Source organism: Colletotrichum graminicola (assembly GCF_000149035.1).
Source record: "Colletotrichum graminicola M1.001 genomic scaffold supercont1.17, whole genome shotgun sequence".
In the NCBI taxonomy this organism is placed as follows: domain Eukaryota; kingdom Fungi; phylum Ascomycota; class Sordariomycetes; order Glomerellales; family Glomerellaceae; genus Colletotrichum; species Colletotrichum graminicola.
Window position 1 is genome coordinate 725,326 of NW_007361021.1, and position 24,488 is coordinate 749,813.

General features: G+C 55.9%; 6 protein-coding genes across 6 annotated transcripts; 2 read left to right on the top strand and 4 right to left on the bottom strand.

Annotated features, from left to right (window-relative positions):
- Positions 1 to 80: 80 nt before the first annotated feature.
- On the bottom strand, positions 81 to 1,709 carry GLRG_05268 (methyltransferase domain-containing protein; the record flags this gene model as incomplete). The annotated part of the gene is made up of 11 exons (XM_008095953.1): positions 81 to 135; positions 190 to 609; positions 689 to 826; positions 885 to 922; positions 982 to 1,004; positions 1,055 to 1,177; positions 1,231 to 1,249; positions 1,305 to 1,327; positions 1,389 to 1,479; positions 1,536 to 1,574; positions 1,638 to 1,709. 11 exons carry the CDS (start codon positions 1,707 to 1,709, stop codon positions 81 to 83), a joined length of 1,041 nt encoding a protein of 346 aa, XP_008094144.1.
- A 1,231-nt stretch (positions 1,710 to 2,940) lies between these two features.
- GLRG_05269 (uncharacterized protein) lies at positions 2,941 to 3,328 on the bottom strand (the record flags this gene model as incomplete). The annotated part of the gene is made up of 2 exons (XM_008095954.1): positions 2,941 to 3,217; positions 3,294 to 3,328. The coding sequence occupies 2 exons, from the start codon at positions 3,326 to 3,328 to the stop codon at positions 2,941 to 2,943; spliced, it is 312 nt and encodes a 103-aa protein (XP_008094145.1).
- Positions 3,329 to 8,187: 4,859 nt separating this feature from the next.
- Positions 8,188 to 9,033, top strand: GLRG_05270 (uncharacterized protein; the record flags this gene model as incomplete). Its single annotated transcript, XM_008095955.1, has 1 exon — positions 8,188 to 9,033. The coding sequence occupies one exon, from the start codon at positions 8,188 to 8,190 to the stop codon at positions 9,031 to 9,033; it is 846 nt and encodes a 281-aa protein (XP_008094146.1).
- A 1,011-nt stretch (positions 9,034 to 10,044) lies between these two features.
- On the bottom strand, positions 10,045 to 12,030 carry GLRG_05271 (HSF-type DNA-binding protein; the record flags this gene model as incomplete). The annotated part of the gene is made up of 5 exons (XM_008095956.1): positions 10,045 to 10,886; positions 10,944 to 11,363; positions 11,420 to 11,487; positions 11,540 to 11,638; positions 11,693 to 12,030. 5 exons carry the CDS (start codon positions 12,028 to 12,030, stop codon positions 10,045 to 10,047), a joined length of 1,767 nt encoding a protein of 588 aa, XP_008094147.1.
- A 7,709-nt stretch (positions 12,031 to 19,739) lies between these two features.
- Positions 19,740 to 22,388, bottom strand: GLRG_05272 (WD domain-containing protein; the record flags this gene model as incomplete). The annotated part of the gene is made up of 2 exons (XM_008095957.1): positions 19,740 to 20,420; positions 20,535 to 22,388. 2 exons carry the CDS (start codon positions 22,386 to 22,388, stop codon positions 19,740 to 19,742), a joined length of 2,535 nt encoding a protein of 844 aa, XP_008094148.1.
- Positions 22,389 to 23,065: 677 nt separating this feature from the next.
- On the top strand, positions 23,066 to 24,488 carry GLRG_05273 (WD domain-containing protein; the record flags this gene model as incomplete). The annotated part of the gene is made up of 3 exons (XM_008095958.1): positions 23,066 to 23,103; positions 23,204 to 23,372; positions 23,472 to 24,488. The coding sequence occupies 3 exons, from the start codon at positions 23,066 to 23,068 to the stop codon at positions 24,486 to 24,488; spliced, it is 1,224 nt and encodes a 407-aa protein (XP_008094149.1).

Below are 24,488 nucleotides of genomic sequence, written 5' to 3' on the forward strand. Positions count from 1 at the left end.
GACGCATCTGGCGTGAGATACTTCGGGATGAGCTTCATGGCCCTACGCAAGGCCACCACCAGCGAACCCTCGCTGAGCTGTTACGCCTCATCCGTCTCATCTTCCTTCTCAGGCTTACGCCCCCATACCGAGTATCTGGTCCATTAGTTAGCCATTTCCTTATCACATAGATGAAATGTTTTGACTTACATATCATAATAGGCCTGAACTCCTATCTTTTTGTGCTCATTTCTGACTTCAGCACAAAACACAGTCGTCTCTTCTGCGGTCCAGCCAAGCACTCGAGTGAAGACTGCCATCGATGCAGCCTCAATTCCCATGAACGCATTATGCTGACACCATAAACCCAGTTCGTTGAGCTTCTTGTCCTTAGGCCATGGGTTGAAAGGCCATATGGCCTTCCGCTCCACAACGTCAACAAAGCCTGCATCCTCAAGCATTTTCTTGAAGCTTGCAGCAGTATTGTTTGGCCGCCCGCCTTTAACGCTCGCTTCAACAAGTAGGTTAGACCACTTATTGGGTGCCCAGTCGTCTGGCATTGGGCCGTCTTGGCATTTAAGTGGAAACATGGTATCCTGCAGTTCAATGTAGCCACCTGGCTCAAGGTTTCTAGCAATAAAGAAAGAGATTGGTCAGTGCTATTACGACAATCGATACATGTATACACTGCTGCGTCAAATATACTCACTCGTAAGCTTGGGCAATCGTGTCTGGCCAGTCGGCGAAAGATGCCGTCATCGACCTGAAGAATATGAAGTCAAATGGCTGCGACCAAGTCCAGTCTTCCTCAATATCGTCGATTTGAAATGAGCAATTGGGAGGTACACTGCGTGATTCCTTTCAGTGAGCTAAACAACCCCATGGTGTATTTAGTAGGTACTAACTAGTTGGATTGAATTGGACTCAGGTCCACTCCGATAACCTTTCGCCAAATCAGTCACTTGGTTCTCTGGAGCCGGAAATACTGTGTATTCATCTCACTGATGCTTCGGGGTGTTCATCCGCTGCATCCAAGTCAGTCATAGCGTACATTCCACCATAATGGCTTACTTACCATAATCCATGGCCCAAATTCCTGTACCAGTACCGACATCCAGAACTCGTTTGGCACCGTTGACCTTGGGACAGTTGCAAAGCTTGTCGTCCCAAGTCAACAACCAAAGGTTATGCGCTAAATCTGTAGAAGTGTGAGCTCGGTTCAACATTGACCAGTGGCACAGTAGTACTTACCCAGCCGATCCTGCTCTCTCTTAGGTGACCGTGTTAGAAAGCGTCTCGTATTCAAATAAACCATGAGCCAATACCTCGTCATTCGGCATGACATATTCTGTTAGATGACGAGACCTAGTTAGCATATGAGCCTCGCGCCAACTCAAAATTTTACTTACTTCCGTCTTTGTGCCGGTGGTACGTCCGTCCGTTCTCTCGGCGGTAATCCATGATACTGGATCTAACGGAAGCCACTGACCCGTCGTCCGCCTTGGGACTGTCAGCTTCATTGTGTGTTAGTCGGCGTGGAGCTGTAAGTCACTCACGGAGTCGCCGACGTCAACACCATCATCGCCCCAAGGATCCTATTGCAGGAGTCAGCTTGAGATCGCCAGCGTAGTACGCCATGAGTGCATTATAAGAAATACCTCTTCCTCTGGCTGCTGCGTCTGGTCGGCGGGCAATACCTCTCCCTCTGGTTGTTGCGTCTGCGTGGCCATCTTGGCGAGTTGCTGTCTACAATTGTCTCGATGAAAGAGAGAACTATCTGGATTTCCGATGAGAACCCCCAGATGAGGGGAAACCCGTCCTTTTTAAAGTGTGCTTCTTCAAGGTCCTTCCAAAACAGGAAGATTCCTCGTTATGTTGACCCATGTCTCCATGTCTTCTCGCCCGCGTGTTGCTGAATGTTTGTTGGAGCAAGGAGCTGCGGACCGTCATGCTGTGATTGGGCCGATTCCGCATTTATCACCTCACTTGCATATGCAAGTTGACCGGGGCTATTCTTTGGGACGTTCCGGGCGAACATGGATTTTGATAAACTGCGAATCCACAGGCATACCGTGGCACGTGGATACTTCAATGTTTGCTTCACGCAACTCCACTCACCCTAGCGCCGCGTACAGACGAGGCACCATCTTCACCTCTCCACCGTGGCAGAATCGTACGCCAGTCTCGTAATGCTCGATCTTCTCTGTCATGGTGTCGAGACGGCCAATTCCCGTTTCGCCAGGCGACACCTGAGTAGAGACAAGAAATTCCAATGAGGGAAAACGGCACTTAAACACGCATTGCGCAGGCTGTTGTGCCCAGATGCCTGCTTATCATCATACCCAAGCCTGCAAGCGCTGGCAACCCCGCTTGCTGGTTCCTTGCATACTTCGTTCACAGCTCAATTGGGTAAATCTATGCCCGTTGTCTCGTTCCCACATATGCAGGCTTGACTTCCTTGGAAAACGTTTCAAGTCAGGTGGTGTCTTTGGGCCTAGCGATTATGCGTTAGACGTCTGGTCCCATGCTTGGCGGTTGTCACGATACCCTACGTGGAAAAGCGCTGCGGCCGCGAAACCCAGCCTTGCGCTTTTCACCCAGTTGAGTTAGTGATCTGCGGGCTTCAAGGGTCCAATGGGGTCATCGCGGCTGTAATTCTTGCGCAAAGTATTGAAACTTTCTTGATGTGCAAACAGTTAGATATAATAAGATCGAGTGTATCATGATCCGGTGACGATTCCAAGTTCAAACAAGTTGAGTTGTTCTAGGACCAAGCGACTATGTTTGCCGGATTCTGCCACCGCAAGGACCGTATTATGACGGTTCTACTGGGCGTGGAAGGGTTCGCTAAGTAATGCCCTTTATCCCGCAGCCTTCCCATACAATTTCCAGCACGTGTCGTATGCTTCTGGAACGAGTCGACGTCTCTAGCCCAAGCATGGACGGTTCTTCATCTAATCTTCAATGTCTTTCGGGCTCCGGGGGAGGCTTGGGTTCCCCGGCGGCGGATATCAGTGGGCCAGAGAGTGGCTTGCCCGCGAACCTTTGCTGAAACGACTCGATGGCGTGGGCAGCACGGGCCGTGTGGTACTCGATGGACGACCTCACGCCCCTTGTACGGTTGGACAGAAGTACGAGCGCGTTGCCGTCTCTTGGGTGTTCCTGCTGGAAACGGACGAGTTGAGACTGAATAGGGATGTAGGCGTCAAGGGGGTTGGTTCGAGGAGAGTCAGGGCTCCTGTTAGTGTTAGTAAAGGCCAGAATCCAGCACCGTCTTATGATACAGCCAAGGGGCAGGAAACCTGGCTACTTACTCTTGCTCCTCGAGTTTTTGACCAGAGGACGACATCGTCAGGTGTTGTTGACTGATCAGTAGGTGTCTCGGTGCAACGCATCAGTCTTGATGGCGTGGTAATGAAGTTGGCAATATGGGCGGCGTGGCATTGTAAGTCTGAGTGTCTTATAAGTGATTCCCCTGACGTCCTCCTGTTCTCCTGCTCGTGCATATATGCGGCCGAGGAGGTCGAGGATGGCGGTCAGTACAGGGGAAAGCAACAATCAGCATTAGAGGTATCTCTGAGACTGCGGAGAACGTGTCAAGAAGGGCCTAGGTCGAACGCTTCTAGGATAAGACGTTCAAGATGTCATTTCTGGGCCGCCAGTCGTTCGCACTCTCGACTTGGCTCTGCCCGCTATCCCACGGCCGGCCGGTGATCTGCCCTCGGGACGAGAGATGAACAGAAATTTGTCACATCTCACCTCCCCCCTGGTCATCATGTCTCCAAACGGGCCTGCTCATGAGGCTACGGCCCGCGAGACTCCATACAACGACCCAAGGACCCGGTTTGTGGCAAGTCAAGGGGAGGGTTCATCTAAACCACTCACGGCACTATACTCTTCGGGGCAACGCCCGAGGCAGTCCTTTTATTTCCCGGCGAAGTCTTCCAATGATTCTCTGCCTCTTCCACACCTTCCTTTAAGAGAAGCTCGTGCGTGTCGACTGGGAAACATAAGTTCCGGAAGTGTGATGAGACTGGCCGGATTCCGTCTGATATGCATAGTACCAGCCACAAGCATGTCGGAAGAGTATCTCTCAAGGCCGCCGTGCCTGCTTCTTAGAGGCCGCCGAGGCTCTAGAACGTTGCATGAGCGGTCAAAGAGGCAGCCCGCTTGCCAGTCGTCTGCAGAGTGAGGTCTTTTCTCGGACTGAAGCCAGGACGGTCGCGGAGAGGCCGTTCAGTATCCTCGGGGTGACTTGTGGCTGGTGCCCGGAACGCTGCCAAGGAGGGTGAAAAGCCGTCCTGCGAGGTGTGGCTAGTGTGCCCCTGTCTGGTTGGGTGGCCGCCTGCATGAAGGCAGATTGGAAAGGCGCCCAGCCACAGTTAGGCTGGGCTCTTTTTTCCCCGTCTTCTGATTTGACATGTTGCGAGCATCCTTAGCTTGGGTCGTCGAGCTGGTATCATCACTGAGGCAACCCCAATACCCTGAGAGATGCATCGGCCGACCAGGATGGTCTCCGCTGCACCCCGGTCCATCGCTCGTTCCTCGGTGATACATCATGAGCTCTACGCGACGGGTGACCTGACTGGGTGTCGTCGGCAGGTCTATGGTGATGAAGCACCCGGCTGGCATTCCCTGACCGAGGTATTTGGTCATGTCATGCATGTATGTCCTGGCCGTTGGTAAGGCTCAGGGGTCGGCCACGTCCGGGGCACACCGAGCCCGCTATGCTTCTTCTCGAATGCCTCGAGGCCATCTTTGCGGCTTTTTTTGACGCCTGACATGTGACTAGTACAACGGTTAAGGAGATCGGCGGCGAATCTCATGACCGTTATGGCGCAATGTGTCTGCAGCCTGCTTGACCAATCATGAGCGCTTCTGGGCTTTAGCTAGGGAGGGAGATGTAGGAACAGATCCATACCGTTTCTTGTCCGTCCAACCAACCAACTTATCATCGCATTATTTGCACTTGAAGAGATTTGGGCAGCTTCTGGTAACAATTCGTCGCGCTGCGGTACTGGTCATGAACGTGGACTTATCGTTTAGCAGTGGTCGTGGTATGTAGTTGGAAGAAAGGTCCAGAATTGAGTTTCGAGCGTTATGGGGGAGACCCGGTAATGGGCAGTGGAGAGTGATCTCGGGCGGTGCCGCCCTGTGGCAGGCGCACAAGTGGCATGTGCATCCAATGGGATGCCCTGTCATCAGTTGCAAGCGGTCGGTGTTCAAACATCACGATTCCTTGTTCCCTGCTTTCCCTCCGCTAGCTAACCGTAATAGGATGGGCACCGGCACGACGCGCCCTGTTAGCCCAGTGTTTACATCTGTAATCTGTCGATGTGCAAAATGGTATCGATTGAACTTATCACAAGTCCTTTCGGAAAGCAGATCGAACAGACCGGCGCAGACTGCCATATCAAAGTTGTGAGAGAGGCAGAGGCAGATGCGCCAGATCTACTCCGCCGTAGAGCTTATGTTCTCGTGGCTTGGCCCGTATGACGAGGACATATGACTTGCATTCAGTACCATCAACCTGGTTGAGTGCGCATTCGCTTATGAGCCCTTAACTGTCGTGTGTTTGGGTTCCTTAGCCTGGACGACAGCGGCGACGAGGCAGTCAACTGCAGTTTGTCCAAGCGCTTCGTCCCAGGGTTCGAGGTCGAGGACCCTTGGCTGACCCGGACTCTTAGGTGGAGCGTGCATAATGGACCATCGGCTGGGGCCCAAGGCCGGGTGAAAGAGGGCATCGCCGACTGGCACCGTCGAGACCGCGGGATGTTAGAGATCGAGAGATAGAGGCAAAGCGAGGCATCTAGGCGTTGCTCGCCTGGAGATGATACACCTGGCGACATTGTGTGCGTGTTCAGGGGGTTCCAGGTGCCTGTGGTCTTGAGAAAGATGGCAAAAGATGCGTGTTGGAAGCTGATGGGTAGTCGGGACGATGAGTGGTGAGGTGAAGGTGATGTTGCATGATGGGCCCGCAGCGGTGGAAAGGTTCGTGATTCGTCGAAGGACCTCCAGACGATACCAATGGAATCGTGGATCGTGGTACCAGATATCATAGATCGATCGGTGCGTTGGCCGATGCGACGTAGCATCCCGACCGAGGGGCTGGCTCTAGCTATAAGGTAATCTGCCACTGGTAGGACAAGTCGAATTCCATTTCGAATTCTCATCCCTGTCTCATGTGGAAGAAGTGCAGCGTGAGTTTTCATCCTCACCAGGCCAATGATAAATTCGAGTGATGCCTGAGCGCGTACTAATCCGCTGTGATGAGTTTGTGAGGCGTCCGCACCCCGGCCTCACTCATATCTCAAATGAGTTCACGTTTATGAGGGCTGTTCACCAAAACAGTACGTGAACTAGGCAGGATCCCCTGGCGCACCATTGTAATAAATTTTTCAAGAAACAGGGTACAATAGCGGCCGGAAAAGTCATCAATAAAGAGACCAAAAGTTTAGTTCTTAATCGTTCAGTCAGGGGAACCTATGAAAGTCGCAGGAGAAGGCAGGAGTTGGTGAGGAAGGCACCTTCCCGCTCTGGAGCTTCTTCCTCGATGGCGCTCTCCCGCAGGTCAAGGATGCCACATCAACACTGAATTCATGGTTCATCTTCAAACACAGCTTTGTCACTTGGACATAACCTGTCACATCGCCTCGTGATCTGCTTGAAGAAGCTCATGTCATGAGCAACAACATTTCTGAACGCCAACGATATACTGTCTAACCAAATGCAGGAAGGAAGCAAGAAGGCGTTATCGAAGACGGAAAAAAGGTACGGCCTCAAGATCCGTCTCTAGGTATTCATAGCCCCCACCAGCCAGACTTTACCTTCACCTCACATCCGGTACCGTCACCAGGCAACCGCCCCGCCGCCCACACACCAAGGGCGCAGCCCGCCACGACTATACTTCATAACCCAACAGACTCACATTGTCTGACGGGGTACGGGAGTAAGTACACTTGGCCGAGTGGTCAGAGTGTGGCTGCTCCTGTATGGAAGCAATTACTATTTACAGACTGTAGCAGCCTGGCTTCCCTGCGCAGCGCGATATATCGCAATAGTTTACCATTTTGCCTTTTCGAATCTACTTTTTCCCCCCATTTTTCTTTCTGACGATTCTCGATTAGATATTCTATTCCAATCTTTTTGCAGGGCCGTTTTGTTTTGTTTACGTATGGTGAGCAACAAACGTTGGTGTTCTAGCCGTCGGCCGGACTTGACCACCAAAGCGGAAGCTCTTGAGGTCAAACTCTGGAGGGTTGTGGTTCGAAACCCCTATCGGTCACTCTTTTTTGCACCGTTTTTTTTTTCTTTTTCGATTCGGCCCATGTTGTCGTAGCCCATGGAGGCACACAATGCATTATCTCAACCACCATGATCCTACCGTCTTCTAAACTGTCGAGAGTCGAACAAGACCTTTTGCACCATACACTGCACTCAGAACGAAAAGACTGTCCTGTCGCATCGAAGGAAGAAAAAATGGCAAGAAAAAGTCAAAAAGCTTGATTTGTCTCGTCACCAGTTTACTGCCCAACCTTGTCGCACGCACCCATTCTAAATCCCAAGTCCTTGAGCATTTCCACAAAAAAAGCACATATCAAAGCACCCCCCATCACATCAAGAACAAAAACCTCTACTCACCCCCCGCGAGCTCTTCTAAAGCACCTTTTCCTTCCGAGATCCCCTCCGTCCTCGGCCCGGCCCTGAAGCGGGGCCGAAAGGGAACCCACACACGGAGCGGAATAGGTAAGGAGTGTCGATCCTTCCGTGCCTGAATGCGGAGAAGGTCACACTGAGCCGCTGCGGGAGAAGACTACCTACACTAAAACCCTTCCCCCTGCTTCCATCCTTCCCCTTTCCTCGGCTTCAGCCCGCGTGCAACCGAACCGCGCTAAGATAAGGTGACAGAACGACCATAGGTGGGCAGCAGGCTCGATAAGGTCCCTCTTTGCATGCACGAGCCAGGCTCCAGTTTCCAAATATTTTTTTGGAGCTCCAATCCGCATCCTACGTATAGGAAAAAAAAAAGAAAGAAAAGAAATCCTGCCGATCGCAAAACACAACCGCAGTGTCGCAAAGACTCCACGACCACACACACACACACACACACACGCACACACAAGCGTCACGCCTCTCGCGCAAACAACCAAACTCACGCCCCCCCCGAACCGACTCGTCCGCCGCCCGCCAGGAAGCCCGCGCAAAACAATGGCGCCCGCCCCCGAGGCCCCCAGGCTCCCCGCCTCGGCCGACTTCAACGCCATCTACAACCGCATCTCCCTCGCCTCCGCCAAGCAGGCGAGCTTCCTCGCCTCGATGCGCTCAAAGTACCCCTCCCTCGCGCGGCCGGCGCCCGCTGCCTCCTCCTCCTCCTCCACCGCCGCCGCCGCCTCCTCGAACGGCACCTTCTCCTCCCTTACGAAACCCGACCCGTCCCCCGACTCCCGCGACCCCGCCGTAACCCCCCGAGGACCCCGAGATGACGAAATTCGCCTCGAGAACCCCAACACGGGGCTGGGTTACGCCGCCCCCAAGTCCGAACACGCCGCCTCGGCCGCCACCCGCGACCTGAGCCGCCGCCTGCTGGGTGGAAAGCGGGGTCGCGCCGACGACCCCAAGGCCGCCGCCGCCGCACTCGCCAAGCGCAGGCTTCAAGACGACGAGAGCGAGGAGGAGGAAGGTCGCAGCGGCCTGGGACGGAGCAAGAAGAGGCGGGTCGGGCAGGAGACTCCCGAGGCGGAGCCATCTCCGACGGCGGCGCCGACGACCACGCTCGCGCCCGCACCCGAACCCGAACCCAATGCGGCAGAGGACGAAAGTGAAAGTGCAGACGTTGCGATGCGCGAGACCGCCGACACGGAAAAGGGGGAGGAGAGCAGCTCTGCCGCCTCGGCCAAGGACGCTGCTGCTGATGCTGCGCCCGTGGGCCCCGCCGGACCCGACAACCGGCCCGAGACGGGCGAGACCTCTAAGAAGAGACGGAAGAAGAACAGGAACAAGCAGAACAAGGCTGCGGCTAAGGCTGCGGCGGCTGGAACGAAAGAAGATAACTAATGATAATATTACCCCCGCCCCTCCATCCCGGCGGAGATCTAAAGATGGCGCATCGTAGGTCCGTCCGCAGGACTCGAGAGCGGGTTGGGCGTAGATCGACATGCGAAGCGTCTCCCTCGACCCGACCGACTGGGACCTAATCTCACCAAGAACGTTATCCGCATCCCTTGAAAGGCTCACAGACGATGGTGGAAACATTGCGTTGGCAAACCTGGTTTTGGCGTGACAATACTTTTCATATTAACCCTTCACGCTAGGTTCGGCCAAGGCTCGCCAAGCGTCTGCCATCAGGCCATTTGCAAGCCACACATGTCTGCTGCTCACAGCCGAGCACCGTAGACCAGTTAGATAGATAGGAATATGCCCCAAACAACACCATTCCTCTCGCATCCAAAATGCAATTGTCGCAATCATACTTCCCGCCCCCACGCGCGCACGGACACCATTACAACGAGTCCTGACAAGCCCAGCCGCCCTTTGTCCGTTGGGTATCCCTTTGCCTGAGCTCCGACCGCAACATACAGTCTCAATCCGAGAAGGGGAAAAGTGTGAGACGAAATCCTCAGCCCGTTCTACTTTTCGGTGTTTGAATCGTCGTGAAGACACTGAATTACTAAGGACTGATTGTCGTCCCGCATGTCCTGCTTCACGCGAGCCGGTCGTCGATCCCATGAAATGATGCATAAAATCGACAAAGGATATTGAACTTTTAGTAAGAAATCCAGAAGGCCCGTCCAGCGTAGGGAGAGGGACCGACCAGTGAAATGGTCGCATTATGTAGTGGCCGTCGGCTTGTGTATGTTTCGGTCTCGCTCTTGCTCTTCGGTCGCCGAGAGGCGTCTGTGCAAACCATGTGTCTGCCCGAGGCCAGCTCTTCCTTACTCTTCTATACAAGAAACCGATTACGATAATCATTGGATATTTGTCACAGAAATGTACGGGCACAACCTTTGCCGGATGTGCCATATGTTGGGCCGCAGCATGCAACCGTTACCGAGGCAGGCGTCTTGCTCATTGCATCCGCTTGCGCTTCCGGTCATCGTCGCCCCGGGGGTCCTCGTCTTCATCGTCCCGCTCGGCCGTATCTGTTGGGTTGAGGATATGCGCCATGCTGCCACGGCGGGTAGGCGGCCCGGAGCCGTCTCTGATGGCCAGGTTCTTATTATCCCGGTTCGCAGAGTTCCACGACCAATTCCCAAAGGCGTCCCCGCCGCCACTGCCGCCACTGCCGCCGCTGCCGCCGTTCGAGTAGGGCACACCTGGCGGCGTCGTAGGTCTCGAGATGGACCGCGGGTGGGATGCGTTTTGCAAAGAATAAGTGGAGAGGGACTCCCTGAGGCGCTGATCTTCCGGTGCAAGCCGACTAGGCGAAGAGGGCCATGGTCCCGAGGGTGGCCCAGACGGGGGCCCCGAAGCAAAAGGTGGCGGGGCGCTCGGCTGCCAGCCGTGTGCTCGAATATCGGCAGATGTATGACGTCTTGCGAGACTTCCGGGAGGTGCCTCAACTTGAGCCAAGGGATGCGGTCCTGGGGGCGGTGGAGGCGGCGCCGCCCGTAAGGGAGACGAAGCCTGTGGCGCCGCCGGGCCACCTCCAATTGAGCCATATGGCCGCCGGGTGCTGATGGAAAGATTCGAGGGTACGGGCGGGCGGTAGAAATTTTGTCCCCTGGGCTGAGGGACTGCAAGGTTCGCATTTCGCCTCGGATCGTCCTGGGGTAACTGCCGGGGTGAAACGGGTGCGTTCTCCACATTCGAAAAGTACGCACGGCTATTTGCAAACGGAGATTCCTGGGGGTCGTCAATAGTTCGGAGCATATCTGCCTGTCTTGCCATCTCCCCCTGCAAGTTCAGAACTGATTCCATGTCTGTTAGCCTCCAAGCTGCTTTGGCGGGGCCCGGTTGAAACTCACCATCTCGATGCACTGGATGGTCGGGACTCGGGACCAAGTTGAGAACCGTTCTTGACAGCTCCTGGTTGAATTGAAGGAGCCGCGACATGGTTTCCATGACAGCCTGTTGCTTGATGTGCATGTAGTGAGCGTTCTCTTCGCTCCTCTGCAGTCGCATGCTGAGGTCGTACAGAGTGTGTTCGATTCCAGACATGCGCGGATCCGAGCCATCGTTAGGGGGCGGCATTGGCTCGGCGGGTGTCCCAGGCTGTGACGGGCTCGGCTTGGTGTTTGGGTATTCCCGATGAACGAGAGCGTGACGGGATGCGCGGCGTTTGATTTCGCGGAGCCCAACTAGGTCGCCTCTCTTGAAGTTGCCATTTCCGTGTTTGAACTCCCACAGCGCGGTCTCGGGACTCGTGGTGTGGAACACGTCGCTTACTGTCACCCTCGGTTAGCTACTGGTGGAGGTGACCGGGCAAAGACATGGATCCAACCTTTGTGAAAGCCGTACATGTTCAGCTGTCGGACGAAGGAAGAGATGTTGGTATGCTTGAAGTATTGTCTGCTGGCGGTTAGCGGGCGACCAACGCGATTGGCTATTGATTTCCACGTACGCGAGAACCTTTGAGAAATCGGCCGACGGAGACATGACGAAGCTCTCGGCACTGGCCGACCAAGATATCAGATGCTGAATGCTGGGATCCTCGAGCATGCTGCGCCGAGTTAGCTATCCGTCGTCGCAGGCGATTGGCTGCGCTGCAGCGTACCTGTACAGCTTGTGTATGAAGGCCGTCTGCACAATCTTGGGCTGATGAACAGCGGCGGCAGCGGCAGCGGGGGCGGCAGGCATGGTGACAGAGCTGTGGGCAGAGTGATCGGTGGGCGAAGCGTGCTTGGAGGTGCCGTTGGCGTCTGTATCGTTCATTTTGCTCGAGGGCGACGTGCTACTGGCTTTGGGGGAGGTAATCTCCATAGGGTCGCCGGGAGATGGAGCGGACATTTGGATGGTCGGGGTCGGGATGGGTACGATACGGTTCGATGTCAGATCGGCATGGCCGTCGGCAGGCAGAGGAACTCTCTGAGGACTCTCAGTCACTGTGGCCATCACCTCTATACGGCGCCAAAGCACGGGTTAGCTCTCAAGACACGGGCGCAAGGACTCGGGAAGGGGAATGCGGGTTGGGAACAAGCAGAGAAGGCAGAAGAGTGAGCTAGGGCGGCCAGGGCAACCAGCAGGCGTGGCAGCAGAGGTTTTAGGGCAAAAGGGCCGAGGAACCTGTCTCACCTCATGACTTTGCAGAATGATGGCGGTGCGGCGAGTGGGTTCGGCCGTCGAGCGAGGGTAAAGAGTTTGGAAGGAGAAGCAACGGCGACGGCTGATTGAAGAAGACAGGCGCGAGCGGGTGAACGGGGGTTGGAATTTGGGACGTCCAGGCGTCGAGGGGATTCGACAGGCAAAGGGTGGATGGGTAGGTATTTGTTCCAGTTGCTGACAGGCTTGTAGCTTCCGATTGAGTGCCAAGTGGGAGGGGACCAGCCAAGGTGGAATTCGTCTTGGTCGAATGGACAGGTCCGAGGTGTGTCGTCGGCCTAATAAAGAGGTGGTGGCGGCGCTTTCACAAGCGGGAGGGAGGAGGGGGAGCGAAAGTGGATGCAAGTGAGTTGGAATGGTTGAAGTTCTATAGTTCGAAAAGAAGAAGAAGGGCCATAGAAGGTCAAGGTGGGCGGAAATATGACGAATGGGGGAGGACAGGGGGGTGCTACCGGCGAAGGTTTAAAGTGGCTCGAGCCGATCGATAGTCGGCGGGATCTGAGAGGAGAAGGGGGCAGATAGGATAATGAGTGGCAGTGTTCAATTCGATTCAGCTTCTGATTGTCAGCCGTTGGTTTTATGATGCCAGGTACAACAACAGCGGCAGTGACATCAAACCGCACAGGTGTGTAGCCAGTTGGTCGGGGAGTCAGGCAGTTAGTACAGACTTTGTGCAGCGGATATGTGAGAGAAAGAAACAGGGCGAGTAAAAGAGAGAGAAAGAGAAAGAGAGAGAGAGAGCTTCGTAGTGGAGGAACGTGGCCGAGGTGCAGGGCAGTACCGTGTAGAGTATGCAATAAGAGATACTATTACATACGTGGAACTGGAAGAGAGGGAAAGAAGAAAAGAGGGTAAAAAAAGGAGAAGGTACGGATAGAGTGAGAAAAAAAAGGGATCTTGTCCACACGTACTGTCAATGGCCCGAGTTGGGAGAGAAGGAGAGGGAGGTGTGGCGCCTGTCCCACCAAATGCACCAAGTGAGGATGTTCAGAATGTTCAGGTTGGGGAAGGTGTGGTCGATGATTGAAGCTTACTGATTGGATTGAGGGAGGGGGCGTGTGGGAGAGTGTGGTACGTGCGAGGGCCTCTTTGCATGGACAGGCCTGTTTGCTTTACCGTGGTTTTTGTCTTTCTCTTTTTCTTTCTTTTTCTCTCTCTCTCTCTCTCTCCCCCCTGTTTCTCCCTCCCTCTCTCACTCTCACTCTTCCTTCCTATATTCCATCTTATTTTACGTGTACCTAGGGGAAAGAGGGAGGGGAGCTGAAGAGCAAGCAAGCAAAGTTGGGAATAACTCTCGCACAGGCCAGGCTTGATAAGGTAACCGGGGCTGGTGGAGGGAGACGCGAAACAAGAGACGTCTACTGTGTTGGGTGGTGTACAGAGGACCCACAGACTTGACTTTGCTTGTACGGAATCCCTCCTCTGTCTGTAGCACGACTGAGCTTCCATGGGTGTGCGTATGCGTGTGGTTGTATTCGTAGGTAGCCACGTAGACTGAGGCGTGGAAAGACGACGTCGTCGAGATGAGATGAAATGCTTCGAACATCAATTCGTGGCCCGTGTCGTAAACAGAGTACAGACAAAACTCTCGTACCTACCTACGGTAATTACCTGCCTAGCACGACCAGAAAGGGGAGCAAAAAAACAAGAACAAAAATCATCCGAGAGCTGACAAGAGCCACCAGCTATTTCTCCATATTGTTAGGTATACATATCAACAGCAAGAGCCTGATTCATGTGCCATTCAACTGTGGATGGGGTGGGTATGCGTAGTATGGTGGCTGCGGGTGATGTACCCTGCCGCCTCTATTTTCCCCTTGTAATCCCTCTCCCCTTGATATGTGCTTATTGAAAGGAAACCTTCGCCCACCATCACAATGCTCCCCATTAGGATACTGCCGCAATTCATCATCATCAGCCCTGCCCGCATACCTACCTATGTGTATAGACAGCCATGGCTCCGTCTGCAGGCAGAATGAAGACGGCCCGCAGGACTGGGTGCCGGTATCCCTGCCGAGTAATCGTAGACAGACAGACAAGACACGGTCCGGTGCTTGGAACGCCCGCCCACGAGGAACCGACACTAAGACCATCGGGCTGGATCGCACTTCGACTCGACCATGTTTGAGCAGTGCGATCCACTAGTTACATATGCAACCATACAAAGCATTATAACGTACCCAAGGCAGGTAGGCATCTCACGGATGCCGCTACATTACATTACCTACCTGCCTGTCCTGTGCTGCCTCTTACACATACCGGGTAGGTGCTCTTCATACACCGTGCTTGCCTACATCCTCGTGGTTTCCATGTTGAGCAAGTGCCCCTGGCAGCTCTTTTATTTCCCGCCTCACCTTCCCGCTCTTTGTCCCCGGCGCCCGCCTGGCACCTGCATACCCCTTCCTCGTTGCTGTCCTCCTCCTCCTCCTCTTTTTTCCCCTTCCTTTTTTCCCTTCCCTCTAGCTTAATCTTACAATAAATCTTCGTCGGATACATGCACCTCCATTACGCTCTCCAAGGAATAGATATATCTGTTCCTGACTTTTACTCCCTGACACGCGACGATGCCGGTTGCACATCATGTCTACCTTTTCTTTCTGCATCTCTGACTTTACCACTCCATCCAATCTTGAATACGTTTTAGTACTTTCTTCTCCCATCACGCGCACACGCTGCTCAAACTTGTCGTTTCTCTGGCCCATTGTCTTAGCCATGCAGCTCGACATTGCTTCCCCAATCGGTCCACAAAACGACATAATTGCTATCTGCGACATCGATTACCTGTCGGACCAACCCCAGTTGCCATAGTCCCAAATATGGCCGCGCCTAGGAAGGGTGTGTGGGTACGTGGGAACGGATATATGCACGCAAACACACACCCCTTAACGTCGTCTTCCTTCCATTGAGATGCTCGGAGCTGCCAGACAATCCTACCTACGGATGCCCCCCCATTTGCTTCTAGCCTGCTGTACCGAAGTCCGTACGGGGGATCAGAAGTCCTAAATGAGATGGACAACTCCTTCTATTGTCAACCAACAACACCATCAAAAACAAGCACTCAATCATGCAACCATGTCAGTCTGAATTACCATTCTGGAAGCCGACTGGCTAGCTGACGTGTACGATACCTGTCTTCATTACAGGTATGTGGCCTGTGCGCCTCCTGATAATAGTTCGGCATGTGGCATTCGGAGACAATCTCCTCATTAAACAGACATGGAGGGAGGTGTGTTAGGCTTTGGGAGCCCAGGACCTCTGGACTGGCTACCTTGGTCTTACTATGGTGTCATGAGAGCTTCCGCTGCGAGCCAATGATGGGCTGCTTTCTGACCCTTCAAAAAGACTCTCTTAACCAGGAATCGTCATGCAACAGTCGAACCGGCCAGACGGTGCCTTGCTGTTTCAACGGCTTCGCTTCTCCGCGCCAATACCCCCTACGCGCAGCTGACGACAAGCCCATTGATACCGTGCGCAATGACCAGTCCACGCCACTATACAAGCAAGAGACACGCCCACGATGAGTCAAATAAGCTTGGGGAAGCACAGGATCAGCCGGCGCCTGGGCCATGTACCGAAATCCATGCCCATCTCGCAGAGTCTTCTCGAACCTCTCTCGGAGCAGCTTTGAGGAGTATTCGTTGACGTGCGCGGAATCCCCCCGACAAAATGACTTGCCACTTGCTTGAACGAGCTGAGATCGGCGGTTGCACTTTGCAAGCCCTGGCTGGATGCTACTAGTCGCATGTGTGAGGTACCATGCTGGTCGCAATAGATGAGAAACTTTTACATCCGACGCAGGAGTGCCGGTTCAGACAAGAAGTCTCGTCGCTTCCAAGAGCGAGCCTCTTCTGGTGTATCTACACCGCGATGCAAGTAGAGGCCTCTCTCAACTAGCCCGGAGCTTCCTTGCTTCGTCGTCTTCGTTGTGGAAAAGGGGCAGCGGGCAGCTATGGACCGGGCCGACAAGGGTTAGCCAGCCTACTTCTGGTAGAGGGACAAAGCGTCAAGCAAGAGCCCTTACTTTCCCCCGCAACCCCTGCCCCGGGTCAGAATCAAGACTACGGCATGTGTCCGTTCGAGCTCCAGAAGACGCTACCGAAGGGCCCCAATAACAGAAGGCCGGCTTTTCGACCCTTTTTGTTTTATTTCTATATCTCTCTCTTGTCGTTTTACCTCATCCGGCATTCCTTTACATACCTAGACACGCCTGATAGGCGGGCATGAAGCCCTGCAACGAGTTCGATCTCGAGGAACGCGCACAAATCCCGCGACGGTTGAGCATTGACAACATTCATCTTCGACCATGCATGAGCAGACGCTCCGTGTGGCATGTGTTTCGGTCATGGGCGACGTTGCTGCTGGGTCATCTTCAATGTTGGATTGTAAAGAAAAAGGATATTCACATGCTCCAGCCTAGCTGCGACGAGTCCAAGAACGCCGTAGCTAGCATTCGCCTCAAAGCATGCTGGATCTTGTTCAGCCTCGAAAATAAGTTGTCACGACAGTAGCTTGGCAGTAGCTTGGCGCAGTCTTTGAGCCCCGAGTGCCCTTCATAACTGAAGTTTAGGGTAAGATTTCAGCTCGGAAATGTCGACCTCGTCGCAAACCTGTCTACGGATACTTGCATCCGGAACACAGCCACGCCACTGCCGCCGCAACTTCAACCTCACTTCAGTCGCAAGCTCGTCTGCGAAGGGAAGGATATGTTGGGAGAGAGAAGAAGAAAGAAATGGAAATTCGGGCCGCACAGCCACTAGTCTGTGGATTCCGGTCCACCCAGCGGCATGTTCCAAGAATCGTTCTAGGCTATCTAAACCGGCAATTTGACTTCTTCCAAGACGAAGGAAATTGTGGATGGATGGTGGCCTGAGCGAACGAACTGCAGTCCCAATGTTTCAGCAGAACCATCGGTTCTTCGCATTTTCGTGCGGTCGATGAGACGCCCTGCATCAAGCACCACCGACAGACGCCTCAAGATGTAAGCTGCAGCAGGTTATTGTTGATCGCGCACCACGCCGTCGACGATCCGACAACGCCCCCCTGTATGTTGGCTCTCTATTCGTTCACTGAGGACCTGGTCTTCTTCATGCATCGTCCCCGATGTAACGCCATTCCGCTCCAATGACCCCGTCCCCCTCTTCGCAGTTTGGTTCTCTGTGTCTGAAGAGCCCTGAAGAATGCGACGTTGACGCTCATCTCAGGTGAACCATGAGCTTCTAGAAGTCCCACTCCGGGACAACTCCAGGATGCCCCTTGGGGCGCTTTTTAGCTCGGAACAAGCACCTGGTACTGTGCATTTTTTGTTTTGTTTTGCAATGTCCATCTTGATCAAATCCAGCTGTTCGCTCTCTCTCTCTCTCTCTGTCTCTCTGTCTCTCTCTCACGCGCGCAATCGCCTTGACGCCGCTGCAGGGTCTGTAGCAGGTTCGCATCGCGAGCCTGCGCTTGGAATAGCGGAATCGACGGAATGGCACATACGAAGCAAAAGGGAAAGCACCCAACCCAAATAGGTACACCATGTACGTTCAGTTGAGGTTTAAATCTTAGGCCCGCCACGTCGCATTCCGGGTGTGGCTCTTCCTACTTCCGCCCCTTGCCCAGCATGCACATCAATGTCTCATGCTCGTTCTGCAGGCAGTGTGATGTAACCGATAACATCAAGCAGACGGACGGCTAGCAAAATCTTGACGCAACATCGCTCCCAACTAGCAGCAATGGCGTCTATCTCGAACGGGATGCTATGAGTCCAGAAGATTCAATAGTCCAACTCTCCCAGTCCGTGGCCCGAAACCCGAGCTGTGGTCTACCGGGCTTTTTTGTATTCACCACAATCTCTGCAACACGGGAAATGCCATCGCGATGTCCCCCTGCATGGTCTGTCTCCCAGGGGAAGAGGGTATACGCTATCTCGGTCGGACCCATGCACTAGGTAGTGGCCTGGTGGCCGTCCTCTTCGCCCCACCTCGAGGCTTACGAGAGACGCTGAACCCAAACCCTCGAGACGAAACGCGTCGCACGGCAAAGAACCACGGCATGTACGCGTCTCCATCGCGGAGAGACTACGCGGCGGCATAAGGCAGCAACCAACACGTTGGCGATCTCTTTCCGTCCTCCTGCGGATTACGGCTGGTAAGCAAATCGGGTTACTGTCCCCAACCCCCTTGTCGGTGACAACTCGGAGCTCCAATATAGTTTTGACGGAGATGTGTCGGAGCCGGGAGGACGCGAATTTGGTCCCCATGCAATCTCGTAGTCTGATATTACGCCATCCAATACGAGGAAGGGGGTTAAGACTGAACTTGGCTTCTCTGAGAAACACCGAGCCAAACGTTAACGTTACCCAAGGGGAGATAGGATGTGAGTTCTTCACGATTGATGGGTGCTACTGGTTGCAGTCAACGAGGAAGATGATCTCGAAGAGAGCGAGGAATCGGACGAAAATCCTGCCATCGGACTCGGTCAGCGAAATGCGATTTGGGACCGAGTCAATCGAAGCCTGGAGCGAATTCCATCGGAATTGAGACAAACATTGATGCTCGAATGGGCGTTTGAGAAATTGATGGACCTTGGAGTGGACGTATCCAAAGGCATTGATGATTGCATTGAGGACAATCTTGAAGCTTTGGAGGAAGACATCACCAACGCCCGACGAATTACATCGTCCAAGCGTCGACGGTTCAACTGATCACATCAATGCACTTGGCGACAATGGTGGATTGGAATCATCACATTGAGTAAATTGCTTTTTTCCTATGTATTTCATGATCAACGAGTCGGCGGGGGCGCCGTCTTGAGGGGGGACATGTGGAAGGAATTGGTGGACGCAATCACCAAATCGGATAATTCCGATCAACAACACAGACACCTACCTTGATTAGTTTCGGTTTCTGCAGAATCATCATCACTTTGCCCATCAAATCCGATCAATCGAAATCTTGTGCCCCTGCTGCGCGGCTTTTTCTGCTACGGGGTGTTTTTTCGGGACCGTACCCTTTTAGGGTTCCTCGTATTAGCGCACCCTTACCACGGTCCACGGTTCAACCCCCGGCCCCCAGATCTCTGTACCTAGTGTGGTCCGTGGCACACGCGGGTACAATACCGACGGGGGCATCCTTCCCATGGCATTATTCGTTCCATTGGCTCACCCGGCCGTGCTAAGCTAGATTTTATAGACATGTGCGAAGAAACAGCCAGAACAACGATCGTCCCCAAACACCCCTAGCGCCCAGTATTTAGTCATTGTCGCACAAACGCATACGCACCCGGTAAGACGGGCATATGTTGCCCCATCGTGTCATCATCCAAACGCCTTTTTCCTTATACTGACGGCAAGGACCCATCCAAATAACCATGAAACCTAATTCCCGCCCGCCAGGCGAGCAACGGGAGGGTGTGACCTCCCCACCCCTCATCTACTCCGTACTCCGTACTCTGCACTCCAACCAGAAGGATGGTAGGGGAGAATTGGAGGGAGGGGGGGGAGGGGGGGGAGCAAGCAAAGTCTAAAAGTCGCCGTCGTCGACGTCCATACCACTGACTCTCCGCTCCCCGATCTCGCGGATCTTGTCGCCCAGGATCGATCGCCCGTACCGCTCGGCGACCTTGCCCGCCGCCTCGACCATGCGGCCTGTTCGGTCGCGCATGAGGTTCACCAGCTCCAGCGCCCTCATGCCGCGCTCTTCGCCCTCGCGGCACTCGATGGCCAGCATCTGGAGCAGCGTCTTGTCAAAGTCGAGCTCGAGGCGCGCCAGGCCGGCACGCTGCGAGTGCGTGGCGTCGGTGTGGTCGATGAGGTCGCGCAGCTGGGCCGAGTGGATGCCGGACAGCAAGAGCTTCTGTTCCAGCTTGCGCGATTCGCGGCGACCTGCGTCGTCGTCGTCTTCTTCTTCTTCTTGCCCGGCAGAGTCCACGTCCGGTGCCGGCGCCGAGGTGAGGGGCACGGAGAAGTCGAACTCGGACAGGAGAGGCCGGGGGAAATAGGGGTATTGGTCCCCGCCCTTGAGGATGATGCAGTGGAACTTGTTGTCGGCCACCGCAATGGGCCAGTAAGTTTCCTTCTTCCTCCCCGATGCCAGACGCGGCAGAAGCTTCGTGTCAAGGAGGGGAACCCAGCAGGCGCGGGAGGGCTTCCGCCAGTGGAGCAGCGTGAGGAGTGTGCCCGTCGAATCATAGATGCAAGGATCCTGAGCCGGCCGTCGTCAGCAAAACAAAACCGCACACTGTATCCGAAATGAAGAGAGAGTGACGATAAAATGCCGAAATAAAAGGGGAGAGGGTGAGGAGGGGGTCAAACTCACGCCAACATCCGAAAAGAAGACGCTCTGCAACGTCGCGCCATCTGGCAGTGCAACGGTATCTTCGTTTTGGCAAATCTCGTCCCGCTTGACGTTCTCGATAGTGTAGAGCAGGCGGGCGTTGCCGTCGGCGCCGACAGCGCCGTTGCCCATCGTGATGACGTAGTCGCGCCAGCTGGCGCAGGTGACCATGGGAGTGCTCTTGGGGCGGTAGACGCGGTAGGGGACGCCGAAGAGGGTGTAGATGCGGACGTAGTTGGCGGTGGTGGTGACGGTGATGAAGGAGTCGCTCAGCGACATGGCGACGACGGCCTCTCCCTTGGGCAGCTCCGTGCGCCAGTCGGCGCGCTGCGTCCACGTCTCGTGCGGGCGGTAGAAGAGGGTGGCGGGCGCGCCGTTGAGGGGCGGGCAAGCGAACAGGGCGCCGTGCTCCGTCAGGCAGGCCTTGTCGTAGAGGAACGTGTCGGTGAAGTGGAAGTCGCGGTGGAACTCGTGGTCGTAGAACTCCACCGTCACCGTGTTGTGGCCATCCTGGTCGACGGTCCAGACGACGCCGATGAGGTTCAGGCACAGGTACTTGCGGTTGCCGCGCCAGGGCGTCGAACCGGGCTGGAAGGCCTCGTGGAACGTCGGCTCGAGCAGGCGGCGTTTGCTGGCGCGCCCGGCGTCGTCGCCCTCGAGCGGCCTCTTGGTGCCCGTCGCGTAGCCCGCGCCGTCGTCGTCGACGACGAAGTCGTCCCCATCGTCGTAGCCGTCCTCGCCGTTGAGGAACGAATCGAGGCTGCCCAGCGAGTCGCGCCGCGGCCGGCTGGGTATCGAGGCCTTGGCGCCGTTGGCGTCCGGCCTGCGGGCGCTTTTGTTGTTGGAGTTCTCGGTCAGGGGGTCGTGGATGAAGGGCGCCGGCTGGCGGGGCAGCTGCAGGAGGGCGGCGAACTGCTCCGTGATAAGGTTCGGGTAGATGTAGACCTCACCGTCGGAGGTGGTGAAGGACAACAGGTTGTCCTTGGGGTGCCACGCAAGGTCGAGGACGTTTCTGTAGTCGAACTTTTGCACGACGCTCTGCGTCTTGGTCTCCCAAATGAGGAGCTTGCCGTCCTTGGCGGCCGTCGCCAGCAGAGCGCCGTTGGGCGACCAGGCGAGCGCCGTAATGTCGCCGAGGTGGCCGTTGGCGAAGGCCCGCTGCTTCTCCCAGTCGTTCTTAGACACGACCTGAACATCGTGCATGGGGGTCGGCACGGCGAAGGCGCGGCCGTCCGGGTGCCACACGATGCGGGCCGATGTCTCCGAGTCGGACTCAAGCGGGCCGATGACGCCGTCCACCTTGCGAATCAGCTCGGGGGTGTCAGCCGTCATGGAGTAGACGTAGATAACGCCGTCGGTGCAGGCGAGGGCGAGGAGGCCCCCCCTGGGGTCGAAGGCGAGGTGCTTGGTCGGGCGGCCGTGGTCCTTGAGCACGCGGACGCGCGAGTTGTCCTGGGTGTCGACAACCTTGACCGTCAGCTCGTCGCTAGCGACGGCGCACCACTTGGCATCCGGGGAGAGGGCGACGTCGCGGACGGGGAGGGAGGTTCGGGTGAGGAAGCGCTCAAAGGCCGTGTCCTCGACCGAGTAGACGCTGACAGTGCCGTCTTCGGAGCCGACGACGAAGAAGGCGTCGGCGGCGGCGGCGGCGCAGTTCTGCTCGGGGCAGTCGTCGATGTTGTAGGGCTCACCGTCGTGGTGGGTGCGATACAGGCGGATCGTGTTATTGGAGCCGACGGTGACGAGGCGGGCGCCCGAGGGCGTGTAGGCGAGGCGGGTCGTGCCCGTCGTGTGCGCCGGCCTCGGCCGCGGTTTCGGGGCGAGGGAGGAGGCCATCTTTGTGTAGTTTTGGGGTGTGTTTACTTTGTGGTCATGGGGGAAGGGGGTTTGTCGGGATGGCCGGCCTGATTGTGGGAGGGAGGCGGGACGTCGATTGAGTCTCGTGGAATCCGGCGGACAGGGCTTCTGGATGGCAGGTCGTTGGTGATTTGGAAGAATGACGGGTTATGTGAGGCGGTGATGGAGGGGGTGGACGGCGTCGGGGATGGCGGTTGGGAAAGACGCGTTCGGACGCGTCGCGGAAATCCAATTAACGACTTTTTTGCTGTGCAAATCGGCACTTTACGCCAGTGAGGTAGGTACGCGGGACAAGGGGGGATTCAACCCCTCCAGATACGTACCGCCACACGAAGGGACACAGGGGTAACTCCCACCTGGCGTCAGCCGCAAGAGACCGGCGGCAGACGGTCACGGAAATCCATCGTAGGCATATTATCAGAATTGATGAGAAATAGAAGGTCCGCGGGGTGAAAGTGGGCGCGGCCCTGGAACGACGCTCTCGGGAACAGGCACCGACGACAATTGGGCAAGGCTATTATATATTTTCTAACAGTTCTTCCCGTTCTCCCTGGATATACCACCTCAATCGTAACCCTTTCACCGGTACCGTTTGTTACAAGTATTTTCTTTTATTTTTTTTAGAGTTCCCGGCGGATATAGATCATCCTTCAAAGATGCAGTCATCCAACCAAGAGAACTTCTTCGAGACGGAGTGAGTATATGAACCTCCTTCCCCCCTTCCCCAACAAACTTTTCCCGAGTATCTTATACATTCATTCATGATTCGGGGGATTCTCTGACGGGATTCACAGCGCGCAGCAGGCCAAGCGCCAGCTGCGGGCCAAGAAGGAGGCAAACACCTTTGGCAACCCACTGCGCATGCCCTCCAAGCTCCTGGCCGTCATCCCGGACCCCAAGAAGCCACACGTTTCCGTCTTGGTCGCCGAGTCGGGCGGGCGGGTCTCCCGGGTCGACACTGAGGTACGATAGCTTGTTCCGTCTTGTCAACCATATCCTCGCGGGTGCGGTTGAGGGTCACATCCGATCACTGGGGGAGGGGGCTCGCTCACACGCCACCAGACACGCACCGTCACGGCAAAGTACACGGGCCCGTCGGTCCCCGTGACGTGCCTCGCGACCGGCGGCGCCTCGGACGACGTGCTCTTCGCCGGCAGCTGGGACAAGACGGTCTGGTCCTGGGACCTCGCCACGCGCCGCCCGCTCCGCCGGTACGACGGGCACTCGGACTTCGTCAAGGCCGTCGTCTGCGGCCGCCTCGGCGGCAAGCCGATCCTCGTCAGCGGCGGCGCCGACAAGAAGATCATCGTCTGGGACGTCGACTCGGGCCGCAAGCTGCACACCCTGCAGGACCCGACCACCACCATGATGTCGCTGCAGCACCTCGCCGTCGACCCCGTGCTAAGCACACCCGACGAGATTGTCCTCGTCAGCGCCAGCAGCGACCCACACATCCGCCGGTGGCGCGTCACCCTCGACTCGTACTCGCAGCTGCCCGTCGACGATGCGGCGGCGAAGACGACCGGGGCTGGCGAGGAGAAGCTCACGATCCAGGAGCACGAGACGAGCGTGTACAAGGTCCTCTTCGACGCCGCGGGCGACGAGGTGGACCTCTGGACCGCGAGCGCTGACGGGACTGCCAAGCGCCTGCTGCGCGAGAGGGCCTTCGCCGCCGACGACGTCTTCGAGCACGGCGACTTCGTCCGCGCCATCGCCCTGGCCGGGGAGTGGGTCGTCACGGCCGGCATCAGCCAGCAGATCAAGGTGTGGGACCGCACGTCGGGGGCCCTGCGGGCCGTCGTGGACGCCCACTTTGACGAGATCACCGACCTCGCTGTCCTCCGCGACCCCGCCGGCCGCGCTGCCGCCGACGTGCTGTGCAGCGTCGCCATCGACTGCACGCTGCGGACGTGGCCGTTGGACGGCCGGGGGCTGGACGCCATCGTCGAGGAGATCCGGGCCGCTGCCGAGGCCGTCCCGGAGGATGGGCAGGCGGAGCCGGCGAAGAAGGAGGGAGGGGACGGGCTGATGACGGCCGAGGAGGAGGCCGAGCTGGCGGCGCTGATGGAGGACGATTAG